This window comes from Centroberyx affinis, unplaced genomic scaffold (genome assembly GCF_046629955.1).
Source record: "Centroberyx affinis isolate AG114_WGS23_722 - 3 ecotype Tasmania unplaced genomic scaffold, CSIRO-AGI_Caff_v1 ptg003651l_1, whole genome shotgun sequence".
Classification (NCBI taxonomy): domain Eukaryota; kingdom Metazoa; phylum Chordata; class Actinopteri; order Beryciformes; family Berycidae; genus Centroberyx; species Centroberyx affinis.
Genome location: NW_027281556.1, coordinates 150,616 through 167,047, shown reverse-complemented (window position 1 = coordinate 167,047; position 16,432 = coordinate 150,616). Strand labels below are relative to the sequence as shown.

The window sequence follows — 16,432 nt, the reverse complement described above, 5'->3', positions numbered from 1 at the left end:
GATATTACCGGGGAGTGCTGCCAGCTCTTTCTGCCCTGCTGGAAGTCGGAGCCAGAGAGTGAGAGGGACTGTTCGAGCTCGTCGTTAACTTGAATTGCGATGGTCTCACTCGGCTCACGGGTGTCTTCTGCCCTCATCTCTCTGGCTTTCTCTCTCTCTCTCACTCTCTCTTCCCTTAATCTTATTATTGCTCTTTTGCTTCCTCTCTCCTTCATTCCTTTACTCTCCCTTATTCTGTTTTTTTCTCTCTCACGCCCCTTTCTCGTAACATCTGAACGAAGGGGTACGTTCAGAAAGAAGAATTTCATGATCAAGCCATTTAGATCGACATGCTTTGTTTGATGGGGCAGAAGATGAAAAGACAAAAGAGTAATGGCAGTTATTTCATCCCTGCAGACCTCTGCGCCTTGCAGATGTTTCTCTGTGTTGTATCGGCTGCATACTGGCTCCATTCACTTGACTTTGTGGCATTTGTGTATATGGTTCGTTCAGGTTCATACTGTCCAATTACAAGTCAACCAGGACTTGTAAACAAAAGTCACATGGTTCTTGTTTCTTGGACAGAGTTTTGGTAACCTGTAATCCTCAAAACAAAAACAATTCCAGTCCCTGTAACTTTAGCTAAGCATGGTGGACTTGTCTGCACTCTTCCCTGGTGTTCAAACGAGGTAACAAGACATGAAGAAATAGCTGCATATGAGCATCAGTCCAGACTGCGGTTTGCCCTGGCTTCATTTTGTGATGCTAGGACTTCCAACCATGATGAACTGCTGGCTTTTAGATGTTAACAATCATCTCCTCATACCCATAAACCCTTGCATTTTTGTCTTGTTTCCCTGTAGTTGGCTTGGATTATGTTCTCACTCCGAACAAAATACACCTCTGTTCTCTTGGAAGAGGACCAAGACTCACATTTTCAGGTGTCTCATTATTTGGTGCCACCTGAGTTCAAGTGGCATTGTTTTCACCTGGACAAATGAACCAAACTAAAGGAGTATACGCTCCAGAGTTTGAATAAACTGCCCCAAACTTGCTTGGTGTGAAGGCGGCTTTGATATTCTAGGTGCTTGTTATAAACTACCTTGCTGGTTGGCCTTATCCCACCTTGCTAAAAAGGATTACTAAGGGTGAGAAACCATTTATTTACAGTGAGTGAACCTGAAAAACACAAGCCATCCTCTGTTGAGATTAAGTGTGTTACGTGCACTGGAGTGTGTTTGAATATTATAAAATACACACTTTGTTTAGTTTTTTTTTTTTTTTTTGTAATAACCGCCGGTGACATTGAAGCGTGAGGATCTTTTTCGTATATATTTTGCAACACAATGAGGAACAACTAGCTATTCAGGCAATGCCGAGGTAGCTGGGCTGCATGACAGTCAAGCTAAAATGCCTCCTGGGAGCACAAAGCAATCCCCATGAAAGGCCATGCTAAAGTATTCAAGGTGACTTGAATAGCAGGGGCACTTTCACTGTTCAGCCATTAGAAATTTTTCAAGTTGGACTATAGGCCAATTTTAACTTTGGATTGAGGAAACATGGACAGTTGAATTGCCAGGATAAGCCATTCTAAAGCGGTCTACAAGCTTTAACAACAAGGGGAATGGTTTGAAATACAGGTAAGTAGTGCTGAATGCATTCTCCACTTACTCGGCCTTTCAGAATACAAGGAAAGCGTTCAAAATGTGTCTTTTATAACCATGCAATAAAAGTAATAACAGGGTTTTTAAAGCACTTTTCGAGGACTCAGACACTTGGAGCAAATAAATGGAAATAATAAAAGAAGAGATGTATAAAAAGCAACACTATACAACACTTAGTCTTGTATGATAGAGTATACTGTATGGCAAAACTCATGTCTCTCGAACGACAGGTTGTCAGATCGCTGTTTTTTCCGTCGAGACGAGAGAATGAACAAAATTCTGTAAAAATTTGCGGCATGCTTGTAATAAAAGGAAGGACTTCTGCGATCCTACATCTGTGAGACAGGACAACACAAGGCATAAAATGAAAGGTAGGGAGAGGATGTGAGTGAAACGGGGATTAAGATCGTTTTCACAATCAACATATTTTTTTATTTTATCTCATCCACACGGAGATTAAGCTGTTTTCCATCTCTGTGGCTCTGCAGAAGAGCAAATGGGTTAACCAATGAGACATAACAGAAATCGTAATTGCTATTCGTCTCAGGATAGAAAATGGCTTTGGTGTTTGTTTGGTTCATTGCACTGCGCGTGCCTTCTTTGCGAGCGTTGACGTGCATTTTGAATTAAGCCAACATCAAGGCGAGACAACTCCATTACAGAAGAGCAGTGTTCCTGTTTAGAATGGCTGCTTTGTTAATCTCTTTCTACATGGAAGCGATGCCACCAGTTGACGCCATGGCATTCTTTCATACGAGAGGAGAAGTTTTTGACACAGCTCTAAAAAAAAGTACATTCATCTGTATGGAATATGATGCAAATGTACAGAACACGTTTCCTTGTCTCTCCTTCAAAGAGACGTCAGAATGCTTTCTCCTCTTTTTATGCATAATTTATTCGTTGGCATGAATATTCCGTGTTATTTTCTTACAAGGATTATGGTAGATAAGTAGAGAGATCATGCCAGTTCATTCATTCATCGATCTATTCATTCATCCATTCATCCATCTATTCATTCATTCATTCTTTGAGAAATTGTATTTTGTATTCATGTGCCATTACACAAAATAGCTCAAGATCATTGTGGTCCTTGCTGTCCTTCCTTCAGTCTGAGCAAAGTGGTGAGAGGAGAAGCGGAACACAGCACTTGAGACAAATTATTATTTATAGTCAAAATATCCTTCCTAAAAGCATCATTTGCATGCAATTGCCAGAAATATCCTAGGAGCCACGAACAGATGGGTTACATAAGCTGTAGTCCATTGTAAGGGGATGTTTTCCAGCAATCACTCAATAATTCTGCCGTTACACATCAATGAATTCTGGATATTTGCAGTCATAAGTAGCAATTTATTCCACTCGATAGCTGTAGTATACAAGAGTGAAACCTCTTATGCAAAGTTAACAATGCTAGCTTTAGTGATGCATCATGCCTCAACGCCATTTCATTTAAAGAGTAACTAAACCCCACCAAATCTGTGGTGAACCCTGACACCTAATGGTGAAAAGTAGGGTACTGCACTGGCCATCTGCTATTGGCTGGTCTTTGTGCCAGGTGATGTCACCACCTTTTGTACTCTATGGAGGGTGACATCACCTGGCACAAAGACCAGCCAATAGCAGATGAGCAGTGCAGTACCCTACTTTTCACCATTAGGTGTCAGATTTGGGTTTAGGGTTTAGTTACTTTTTAAACATCTAAGCAACCATTTTTAAAGCGCCATACTCGTCTACAACATGCCCAATCCATCTGCTCCACCTAGCTGTGACGGGATGCATCTATGCGATCGCATTTTTCGCAAATTCGACTTTCCGCAAGTCGAATTTCTCATCACAATCCATCGGGGTTGGTCTTGTCGAATCTCATCAAACCAACCGTCCCATGTATTTTACAGCAGCTCCCGGCAGAACCTCCTGTGATCTCGGCTCACCTTGAGGTGGACCGCTCCCCCTGTCCCCCCCACGCCTCCGCGCCCCATACATAATCATCCGACATGAAATTTTAAAACGGCCAAGTTCTAAAAAAAAACTCCCGCAAATTACCATTCGCTCGGCCGTCCCGCTTAATATGTGGAGTGCCGTGTTGGATAAATTGTTAGAAAAGGGACCGACTTTGATTGATTGCTCAGTTTCCTATTCTCATTCATGTAGAAAATTGGCAAGGCCGAAAGAAGCACACCTTGAAACGAGCCCAGGAGCATTCCCCGGGACATGTGAAGTGTTTATGCAGTCTGCGAATGATTTCTATGGGTTTTGTGTTATTCGCAGTTCGTTTGTTTTGTTTTGTTTTTGTTTTTTTTACTTTTCCATTCCTTTCAGTGCCATGGGCGCTCAGATGTAGGCAAACAAAAACCCGCATAGTGATCCGGCCATGTCAGTATCAGACGTCGTCGACAACTATCGTTTGCTTTGTACAGTTTTTCTTCAGGCTTATTGTCTTCGCCTGCTATATTATTTATTATTTAACTTCAGGATCTTTTTTAGTACAAACATCAAGGTGTCTAATCATGCTGTTTTCTCTGTTTTCTGGAAGAAAAACAAATCCTCAGGAGTCATCACGTTGATGAAATCACTATTGAAGTTTTTTCATGTTTGGAAGCTTGTCTTTGCTTACTGTGTTATGGGCGGAAGGATCTTTGATAAGCATTCTAGACATATTTGGGCTGCTGCTTATACATGTCTGTGTAGTTCACAATCGGTGTAGTACTCTCTCTCTCTCCCTCTCTCTCTCCTGTCTTTCTCTTCCCCCTTCCCATCCTAACCAGAAGCTATGACTTCGAGAGGAGAGGCAAGAGAGGCCAGCTTCCCCTGACACCGCAGGAGGATGTGAGCAGAATAGTTCCAGCCTTCACTCCCCCCCCCCCACCACCATCACACACACACACCACTACACATACACACACACACACACACAGAGATAAACACACACACCTCCCGCCTCCCTCAGCAGCCCCTACTGCTGCTGTTAAATCCCAGTACAAACACACAGCTCCATGGCCATATGGTGTTCTCTCCCCTTCTCCTCTCCCGCTGGGCAAACAGGCCTTGGAAAACAGCATTTTCCTCGGACCGTTGTTTAGCTGCTGATCTCCCCTCAACAGGGCTGTCGGTCTGTCTCATTACTTCTGAATGCCTCTGTCAATATCCAGGTGTCAGTTGTCATCCGCCTGCGTGCATGTTGAAATTTAAAACACGAGTATACAGCGTTGGTGGGTTGTGAAAACAGCTAAGAGACGACTTACACGAGGCGAGGAATCAGGTACTAGCCATGTCCAATATTCATATTGGGCCCTAAATCAACAAGTGGGACTTCAACATAGAATAGCATCCTATCACCCCTAAATTTCTAATTAAAATGCTGTAGATTTGCCCTATTTGCCCAAATTAAGCTCTGGTGTCAGGTATGGTCTCTTCTCCGGGCCCCAAAAAGTGACAAATTGAAAATTAAAGCTGCACTATGCAACTTTTTTCACTTTTAAATAACAAAAAATGAATAGGATACATTATACATGAGCAGCTGTGTCTGTCTGTCACCCTGTGTGTTCATGCCTAAATCCCACCATTTGCCTGAAATTGGCTTTTTCAATGATGGGTTTTGGGGTGAATAGCATTTGCAGTGGGCGTGGCCAACGGTGAGCTGGGCTGTGGCTATCAAGGTGAGGCTACCAGCCACAGCTTGGGGGACGTTAAAGCAACAACAGCAATGTCGGAAAGCAGTAAGAAATGAAAGAACAGTGAAGCTACCATAAACCTGTGGCAGAAAAAGGCTAGTTCAAGAACATCGGCATTGCTTATTTTTGTTTTATGGGTTCACTGTTTGCTTCTTCAATACTTGTGGTGGCTTTATGGTTGCCCAGCCTCAGGCTCGATACAAGGTAAACAGCTCATCAAGATGAGTGACAAGTGTTGGGGTGGAATCTTGAAATCTTAATCTTGAAATGGAAGTTATAAAGTTATACCAGACGATATCGGGGGCTAGTAGTACACATTTATGCGTGCCTGGGGGGGGGGGGACATGCAAAGAAACAAAATCATAATCACACAATGTATTATATGTTGATTAGATGCCCAAATTTCCTGAATAATAATAACAACCCCTGGTCTTACAACATCAAACATCATGTACTTTTAATGAGCAGACTGGGAAATTTAGAACCTCCTGATGAACTTCTGAACTTTGTTTCCGCTGCTTAGTGTATTCTAGTCTGTAATTCATGAAAACAAGAAAAAAACAAAAACATTTCTATTCATGAAAAAACAAAAGACGCACTTTATCTTGTTTTTGGAAGGAGCTGAGTTCACTTGTCATTAAAAAGCGTTCCATTAAAGCCACTTGCTTTGATTATAAAATTACCATGTACCAGCAATAGCGGAGGAAAGAAAAAAGAGGAAGAGAACTCTGCGTTTTAAACAAAGGATGCATCCAACAGGTGCTGGTGAGTAAATCAAGAGAAATCGTGACTTGGCTTTGGCTGTTTTGTGAAGTAGAGCATAAAAAGTACACTTAATAAATGCTCCCAGAGCGCACAGCAAATGTACAACATTCACATAGTGGATCTGTGCCATCTTGAGCACCATGATAGTAATATGTAATGAAGCTGGAAATCCATAAATTAAAAATTTACCCTGTGGTACCATCTATAAAGTATGTGAACTACTTTTTAGCCTAGTCTTTCTTCTATTCTCTTCTCACATATTCTGAAGTTCCTCTATTTGTTGTTGCTGTAGCGTGAAGTTGACTGTGAAAAATCAATATCAAGACTTCAGCAGTCACTCAACGGCACCGACATACTTCCTCCTAAAAGTCCTTAAAAAAACTGTTTTTGGAGCTTTTTTTGTTGAAAAAAGAAAGGAAAAAAGCGGTGGAGCAGACTGCATGCTGATTACAGATGGAGTCAAATTAAAATTCGTAGCACAGAACATTGTGGCATTGTGAGACCAGCATGTTGTCAGACATGGGAAAACTGGTTTCTGTGCTGGGTTGAGTAATGACACAGCATACGATATATATATTGCACTGTGGAAATAACCGAAGTCGAAGATAGAGGACAAACAGAAACACACCCTTCATATTTTCACACATCACAATAATGCCTACGCGTACACGCTCACCGATATTCCCTTAGTATGCAGCATACTCAAGTTTTCAGTTTATGAGTTGGTACATGTTATCGTAATCCGGATAAGCTCATATCCCGTTTATGAGAACCCCAAATATGATAGCTGAGGATGTGCTGATATTACAGTATGTGGTATATTGAGGCCTACCTTGTCGACTGTTGCTTTTTTTTATGATCCGTTCAAGCCTGGTTTCCATGGTGATATTTATAGTCTTCTGTTCATACTGTACATACATGCAGAGATTTTCATGATAGGGATGTAAAGATACGCGGTGTATCCTGAATATGGCCTCAACTGGTATTGGAGATTTTGTTACAAATCAATTCCAAGTCATTCTGGATAGGAGCTTCAGCTAAAAGCCTAGAATTTATAGTATATGTAAATGTTTTCCATGCATAAGGCACAGGTGAGTTCCAACACTGTATTTTCCTTGCATATCCACCGTCTTCAACCGCTTCCAATAACATTATCTTTGTGTATAATGCCAGCATCTTCACCCCCCTACCTAACCCTGACTCTAAGCCAGAAAAAGCCACATTCACTGCGTCAAGTGGATAGTCAACTGTGGGAATAAGCTCCCTCCAAAATCCAGTAACGGTTTGGTTCAGTTAGAGGACGGGCTTGAAGGACATCCTCCATGTGTTCATATTAGAATAATGATCCGGAAATTACTACCCCACGCTCTCTCCTTCATACTCATCCCTTCTCAGCCCCTGGGCCCTCAGCTCAAGGCTTGTCGTGTTCGCTTTAATAGTCATTTATTATTGCTAAGTTAGGGGAATTGAGAATCAACAGCTCCAAAGTAATTTCTGCTTATCGCCATGCCCTCTGGTGACCGGCGCCATGTGACGATTGTTATCGTTGTCTCGGCGGAACAGAGTTTAGAGAGAAAGAGAAGAGAGAGAGAGAGAGAGAGAGAGAGAGAATACACTTGTGGCACAATGCTTGTGGAAGAGTAAACTCCTCCACGCACTCCATTTTGTGAGGAGGTTTTGGATCGGGAGCTTTTTCAAAACACTACGGTTGGGAATGCGTGTTTGTAGATATATTGCTGGTGATGCAAGAATTCAGTTTGTGTTTCTGTCCGCTTGTCTCGATGCTGGTCACGTTGACTTATCCATATTTGGCTGCCTCCGCTGTCAACAGATGGTAAAATGGTAACCCAGCAAACATGCTGACATTGAAGAGATGTTGATATGATGACCTTCACCAGCATTGAAAACCTAGTGTAAATATTGTGCCAAAATGAAAGCTGAGATGGCGATCGATTGCTGCTATCTGCATCGTTTCGTGAAACTGGGACCTAAATATCTTTAGGATCTTTCAGTTGTAAACAGTTTCCAAAGCTGTTTGAATATGGATTTTTACACTGCGATGATATATTGTGAAGATTTTGTGCTCGTTTGTTTGTGCATTCAACCGAACGCCTCGTATACAGTTGACGTACGAGCTAGTTCCGCTCCACCAGAAATCATTCAAGTAAATGGAGGACCTCTGTAACAGTGTATAAATGCAACGCTCCCTTGTGGACAGCAGATCTGTTCACAACGGAGTGACGGATACTTTGAAAAATTTCAGCCTTCTTCATTTTCAATCGGAAGTGATCAAACCACTGAAGAAGATGAATGGATGGCATAGCAACTATTAAACAATGTATTTTTTCAATAAATGCATCTTGTTTAATACATATTTTATTATTTGACTTTTTATTCAAGACGCGATAATTAAAATACTGTGATTATTATTTTCGATTAAAATATGTTCTCCCTCCTTTTTTGGTGCTAATTTTGGTATACAGCAAGCTAGAGCTAGAGTACTATTGATAGCTCGGTAGCTAGCCAGCTAGCTTACCTTAGCTCTAGTTAGCTACCGCTAGCTTGCTAGCCCAAACAAGACTTTGAATTGTGTACGAGGCGCTCCTCCATCGTCCGTCAATGTGCGGCACGAACCGTTGGGTGGCGAGACTGCGTTGAGAATTCGGGCACGTCAAATTGGCGGATGAATTGTGTACGAGGCGTAAGGGGTTGGACTTGGCCACCTCCTGCACGTTGTCGTCCATCAAATGCTTGCTGGGAAGCTTTAATATCTATCTAGAGAGACTGATAGCATCACTAGCGAGTTAGCTGTAGCCCGCAAGGTCCCAGAAGGCCCGTATGAATCTGTTGCAGCTTCACTTTAACACTGAGCCCCGTCATCATACCCAGAAGCACTCCAATAAGTCGAGTGATTTTATTCTACAACTGGCACTTCACTGTGGTGCTATTGCCTGGAACAGAAAAAAACTCCCTGCAGGGCGCTAAAACACAAAATCTGACAGCGTTGCATTATAGCGCTCTTAAAAAAATGTACCCTGTATTTCCCAGAGATTGCACCACCTAGACTGTAATACTTTAATTTGTTCATTTCCAGCGTTGCTTCAGAGTCTCAGAATAAGTATCAGATTTGCTTTTTTTGCATTCTTAAATCCTTAGTGAGGATTGTTCAATCGTGTCAATTATGCTTGGATAAGCACAGGTCTTTGCGGATCGTGACTCGCAGATGGAAAGAGAGATTTTTCAAACTTTCTCATCTCATTGTAATGCAAAGTACAATAACGGGCCTGTATACTAACAATACACATGTAAGTGAACCTGTGAGAGCCTCAAAACACACTTAGCATTCTTGGTAATCTATCGTATTCTGGCAGGCCAAGTGCTCTGTCAATCAATTTGGGAATGGAGAAATGCTCCGCAGTGGTACCACTCTTTTGTTTATGCTCGCATTGAAGATTAGGCTTTTAAAATGCTTAAGATAGATGCTGTGTCAGTTTCACTCTGCAGGACTTGAAACTCCTTTAAACTAAAGGGTCCAGTGAGTCTGCATGCAGAGGAGGTGCACTAATAATGTGGTGTAATCAGATTACTTTGATCCATTTTAATGCTGGTAGGTGGCCCCCTTTCTCTTTCTCTCCCTCTCCGCCACTCTCTTTATCCCTTCCTCTTTCACTCTCTCTCTCTCTTGCTCTCCCTCTCCACATCTTTATTTCTTCCTTTCTTCCTTTCTCCCTCCCTCCCTACCTCTCTCCACTGGTGGTATGTGGTCTCGTGCAGCAAGGCGACAGTCTCATTAATCCAGCTCTCATGGCAAACTAGTCCCCGGGGGGAGAGAGAGCACACTTTTTAAAAAGTGCCCTGTCACACTCTGGCACATCATTTGCATTTAGGTTAAAACCAGTCGGGACTCTTAAATCTTATTTACGGGGGAGAGGGAACTCCCTCTCCACTGCGGCACTGGCGCATCAGTTATTGTCAGGCCCATACTTGTTATACTCGCGCAATTATAGACATGCGCCGCCGTGTCACAGTAAAAGCATTGAGTGTTTTGCCGTGTACGCAGGTTATGATCTATATCAGGGTTGTGGTTATTATCCAGTGTGGAAGTTGTATCCTATGCCAGCAATAAATGTAATGGCCTAACTGACAAAGAAAAGCGTCGAGAAAGTCATTTATATTGATACACTATGAACTGCTAGTGATTGTAGTCCTTTGCATATACACTGAGTGTACAAAATATTAGCACTGCCTGCTCTTGCCATGAAATAGACTAGGTCAGGTGAATCCTTGCAAAGGTTCAACCTTTGATCCGTAATCAATTTCTTATTCCCTTCAGGCAGTGAACTGGGGATACAGATGAAGGGGACAACACAGATTAAAGGATTTTAAAGCCTTGAATCAATTGAGACACGCATTGTGCAGGTGCAAAAGCGGTGTAACTCAATACAAGGAACATGCTCCTAAAGTTTTGTACACTGTGTAAAAGCCCGTGATCAGCAATAAAAATCTTGCTTGCAAGTATTTCTTAGACTAGTAATCAGTGTTATGGTCTCGTGTAGCACGGGGTTGGCCTTAGTTTATATATAGATTTCTACACTATTGCATCGCAGTGATAAGTGGGTTTCGCAATCTGAGAACTGGATGTCGTGTGCATTTCATGCTTTACCTCTGCGCTCTTCTATATGCTTCCCCTGGCTCTACAATCCTAGTTGTTTCTGTCCTAATTCTCATCTCCCATGCCAACTGAAGTGCCTCGACTTACTGCTTTGAGTCAGTCAGCACTGGGCTGTTCTTTTGATCAAGGCTCATCCTCATTATTATTTACAGACCCTGATTTCTCCCTGCAACCACTGCTACACGAATAAACCAGCTCATAGTGTGGACTTTGATCAATTATAGACTATTCACTAATGGACTGTGCGCCCCCCCCCCTCTGCACCCCCACCACCCGCCTCTGTTCCGCATTGTGCTTGTATTGGTTCTTTTCCTGCGTTGAATCATATATTTAGATTTTTTATTACTGTAACCTCTTGGCTTCTTCTGTGATAAATATTGAGTTTATTGTGACACTTCTGTGTAAAATGAACTTCACCTTATTTGATACGATGTACACCAATTTGTATAATAGGTTTTTGTACTGCTTTGTGTCATGCTAGCAATTAGTGTAATAGTCAATCCAAGGAGCAAGAACAGTCCATAAACAGTATAAAGAAATGCACTGTAGACCAGTTGGTGGCATTGTATTGTAATCTGCATATTCCAGCCAATAGAGTAAGCAGTGTTGGGTGAAATCTTGTTATGCTGTTGCAATTACAGACCAACACCTTAACCAAAAGGAAGATTGGATGCTAGCCTATTTACAGATGTAATGAAGTATATTGAGATAATTAGTTACTCCCAAGTAGTTACTCCCATGCCAGTTATTGTTGTTCGAGTGATTATCCTCAAGTTTCTCTTGTTTTTTGTTTTTTTTTGCTAAGCGCTCATTGTTGTGGTGTTTCTGCACTGCTCTTCCCAGAGATTACCTGTCAATCAAACAGTGAGTCCAGTACTGTGATGTCTTTTTCCTTCCTTTTTTATATCAATTGACAATAAAAAGCCGCAAAGTGGACTTTTATTTACATGAAAATGTTCAGTAACAGGTATTTTAACAGTCTTAGCAGTGGTCTTACATAGTACTGGGTGATCAGAGCAGTTCACTCACTCGCTCGGTTAAATAAGAGGACATTAATGCATTTATTGTTATTATCAACCCTAATTAAACCAAGGAAGCTGGCCAAGATCATCTACTTATTTCCAGCAACAGCCTGCTACAGTAGTGAGTAGATGGAGGTGGGATTTGCACTGCAGTCTTGCACAGCTATGACCTCTGGTTCAATTCACACATTCCAGTCTAATGCACTCACTCCGTGTGACTTACGAGCCTAATGCACCTTTGCTGCACCACAGACTTACATAACAGAATATCACCCACAATGCCTTGTCATGCATTCCTAATGTTTTCCCCTTCTGCACTCTGTGTGTGTTTTGGCGTGCATCACTAATATTTACAAGGAGAAAAGCGAGGGCTGGAATGTATAGGCAAAGAGAGCAGGGACTGAGGTACAGTGTGGATTTTCAATAAGCCAGTGAAGGTGCTTTTATGTTCAGTGAGAATAACCATAAACTCTCAGCTGTGGGCTCCCATAAAAACACTGTTCACTCCCTCTTTTCTTTCTAGCTTAATTATTTCTTCTTCTTTTTCTTCTTCTGAATATGGATATAGATCTAAACATTTAAACTGTGTTAGGTGTGTTTGAGTTTCCTCTTTGGCATCCCCAAAGATGTCATTTTCAAGATGAGATCAGTAAAGTACCCCTCCTTTTTTTTCTTTTTCTCTATATATTCAAAATAACTGCTAAGTCTGATGTTATCTTCTCAAACAACTGTGCCCTGTCGTTGTGGCATATGTACCCCTGTAAAGTAGTCTGGCTTGAATGTCAAGGACGATGGTAGGTAGGCAGACTCAGCAGACATCTTGAGTTCACAGAGGTGAATATTTATTTACAGTGCTCTCCATTACACGTGTAACTAACCCATCTGACTATATAGGGTGTTCAATTCAAACCTAGGTAGGCTTTACAAGCTCATTTACATTACTAAATAGCTCTATACAAGGTAAGTAATCCCAACACATTACTTTAGAATGCATCAAACAAACAAAAGAAACATTCTTACAAAAAAGAAAACCCTTCCACTTGGTTTGGCCCAGTAATGTCAGCATGACATCACCAATACCATAAAAATCAGGAAATACTGCGCGGGCCCCTCCCAAACAGTAGTCCTGCATGGTGGGTCTGAACAAAGTAACAAACAATGGTAAGTATGAACAAAGGAACAAACTATTAAACAATGTTCCAACCTGCAACATAATAAAGGTAACTGAAACTAACTTATGGCTGTGTGTTTGCTTGCAATGGTAAATCATAACCACATGAACACATGCAGAAATAAGATGGTGTACTGTATAAGATGAACATGTAGCCTAAGGGACAAGTGGTGAGTAAAGGAGAGTTCTCACCCACTTTGGCACAACCCCTAGCATCGTTGTTTTCTTCTTTCTCACTATATTTCAAGTTTTACTCAACTCTTTTTGAAATGCAGTGTGTGAGAGTGAAAGGATAACACTTACTTTTAGTGTGGGCCTTGGTTGTGAAAACAATGGCACAGCGGTGTCGGCAGCCAGAGGGCTGGCAGGTAATGTAATGTATCTTCCGGTCCTCAGCTCAATTGCCCCCATGGCTGAGGACAGTATGAGGTCAGCTGTCCTTGTCTTGTTAAAGGGATAGTTCGGTATTTTGAACCCATGGCTAGTAGGGAGTAGTAGGTGCATGGACATTAGTTGCTTTGGTAAATTGGCTTACTGGGAAGTTAGCTTACTTGCTAGTTAGCTAGCAAAATATGAAAAAGTATTGTGGCACAACTTCAGCCACTGACAAGGACATGGAATGGGCAGGTGACATTCCATTTTGCTAGCAAACAGAGCCAAAACAACAACAGGTTCAGGCTAGCTGAGCTCACTCTTCTCAAGCTACAACAAATTTTGGAGTAGAGACTACGGCTAAAGACAAGACAGTTTACTGTGTCACAGTAACCTACATTTGGGAACAAATCTACCTTATTAGACTATTCACTTTTACTTATAACATTAATAATTGGACCTAGGGCCACGCCATGACTTTTAGAAATATTTCTGCTTTTCTAGCCTGGTTGTTAGATTTTTAACCATTATCAGCAGGGTCTGACATGAACTTTTTCTCCACCAGCCTCTATAGCAGGTAGATGAAAACATTTACCAGCCACCATAATAACTGAGACAGAAAAGCATATCCCAGAGATCCCCCAGTCACAAAATCTTTGTAACATCTTATTTATTATACATATTTTTACCCCATTTGGTTTGAACAAGAATCATGTCCTCATTATTTACTTCCTTACAAGCTCACATTTGAGTGAGTTTGTAAGCTCGTCTGGCTTATAAAACTAGAGGGCCGGCACTTGCTTTTCAAATGTACCACGCCACATTGTGTACCACGCCCACTGTGGCAGTGGACTGTCAAGTGCTGGGTGCAAAGAGAGAGTAGGCTGACAGGGCCTCCATGCAGACTGTGATTGGAAATTTGAATGTTGACTGACAGCCAATGTGGGATTTGTGACAGCCATGTTTTGGTTGTCAATCAAGTAACATAATCGTGCATTGGGTGTCAGTCGTCCAGTGCTACAAATCAAATTTGTAATCACATGCAATCGTAGAGGCGGAATATGTTTTGTTTCAAAAAACCACCTGGGAGTTAGACAGTCTTACCTTTCTTAATATCAGACCCTGATTGTTAAGTTAGTCAAGTCTCCCGTGGACCTCCATGATGACGCCAGCCGCGGTTGCTTGGTAAATTTGTGACGCAACTTGCAAAGCCTCTATACACTCTGTCCCCTTTGTGTGTCTTGTTGTCGTCTGGCAGAGATCTCTGGGAACTCGGAGGACATCCCCCTGGTGCGCTGGAGGCAGCAGTGGCTAGAGAACGGGACTCTGCTCTTCCACATCCACCACCAGGACGGCAGCCTGAACCTCCCGGGGCTCTCCCCCACCGAAGACCCAGCCGGCGAGTCCGCAGAGGAGGAGCTCCGCATCCTGCATATCTCTGTCATGGTAAAAGCATCTGTTCCAGGGCTGAAATGTTCACCAAAAAAAAAATCCCTTTTTTTGCCTTATAGCTTATTATTTTATTTTTCTGGATATGGGTTTAAAATAGATAAAGCCCTTTCAGTGTGTTTGGGTTATCCCCCCTGAAACATCCTCAAATATGTCATCTTCAAGACAAGATAAAGTTTGCCTCCTCTTGTTTTATTTTCTTTTTGTCTTTTCCCCCTATGTATTCAAACTGAAATAGTCGACTGCACTCTTTTTCGGGACAAAAGGTTTTTTTCGGGGGAGCAGATAAATCCTGCAGATGCCTGCCATGGTACAATAACCGTTCTAGAGCCAAAAATGTTTCATTTACAAAACACAGGCAAAAAAAGAAAATCGGCGATCTCTGTATCCTGCAGATCTCTGTCATGGTACAGTAGCTGTTCTCAGGCCAAAATGTTTAATTCACAACACGTCCAAAAGAAAAAAGGCTGTGGGATCTATGTTTAAAGGAGGATTGTGGCACTCCACTGCTACACCACTGCTTGCTTTGTTTATATTGAACGCATAGCATCGTGAGTGCAGAGTATGCACTTTGGCCTGCTGTTCTGCAGACCGCCACAGGGCATTGACACGTTCGACATGGAGTACGGGTGTGGTAAAGGGACGGAGGAGGTGGCACTTATTTATCGGAGGGAGTTAGTCAAGGCTTCATGGAAAAATCTTCCCGAAACATAAGTACAGATAGATACTTTTACCCGTTTTATGTCGGAGAGACACAAGGCAGATTAAAGAGGCAGCAAACTATTTTGGTATATATGTATTTCTGGATGGAACATGCCTTTATGAAGCACTGAAGTTCTGCATTTCACTCGCAAAATGTGGATTTTTGCGCGCCTGCACTGTATCAAACCTTATCTGCTATGTCGGCATAGTAGGAAAATGAATCCTCAGATCTCGCCGCTTCCTCTTCCTGCCCGAGGAAATGTATATTTATTAGATCTAAGATATGCCACACCTACTCCCAGTGCCCTTTCGCAGCCCCAAAGACATTACAATCGCGCTTTGATGGATGATATGTATTTTCAGACATTGAAAGCATATTAGAACTGCATACACAAATGATTAGTCAGCTTGAGAAGAGTTTTGCCAGCAGCTATATCCCGCGCAGGCATGGGGCAGGGCGCTGCGCTCCGACACTCCCTGAATGTCAATGACCTCCAGACCTTGAAATAATGACAAATAACTGACCTTGACTTCATTCTGCATGTCGTGCATCTATTAGCAAACATGAAGCCGACCCACTGGCACACAGGCTCAAACGGGGACAGCGTTTTCATGTGTCAGCCTGCTAGCCAATGTGGAGGTTGTTCTTCTAACCTTATTGTTTTTCCCTCTAATCTCACATTTTTACTCGCCCGTTTATCTGCATGTCGCGTCCCATCAAGCTCAAGTCGGTGTCTTTGTATTCCCTGCTCTCCTACTCCCTCGTCCCGAAAAGGCGTCCCACGGAGGCGCGGGTAGAGAGGGATTAGCATGCAGATCCGAGCAGACCGCGGCAACAGATGGACGCGGTGTTGCCGCTGCGCCGGCCGGGCCCCGCTGCAGCTTGCCACCCGGTTGGAGGCCCCGACCTATAAATCCAACGCCGTGTCACTTGTTCAGCTCCTCGCGGATACAAAAGGGGCCCC

General features: G+C 42.4%; 1 protein-coding gene across 1 annotated transcript in view; it reads left to right on the top strand.

Annotated features, from left to right (window-relative positions):
* The window catches only part of LOC139661915 (astrotactin-1-like), a gene marked incomplete at its 3' end in the record, with an annotated part of 174,977 nt that overhangs the window by 37,476 nt on the left and 121,069 nt on the right, over positions 1-16,432 (top strand). The window contains 1 exon segment of the mRNA XM_071540496.1: positions 14,575-14,762. Coding sequence (XP_071396597.1) covers positions 14,575-14,762 — 188 coding nt within the window.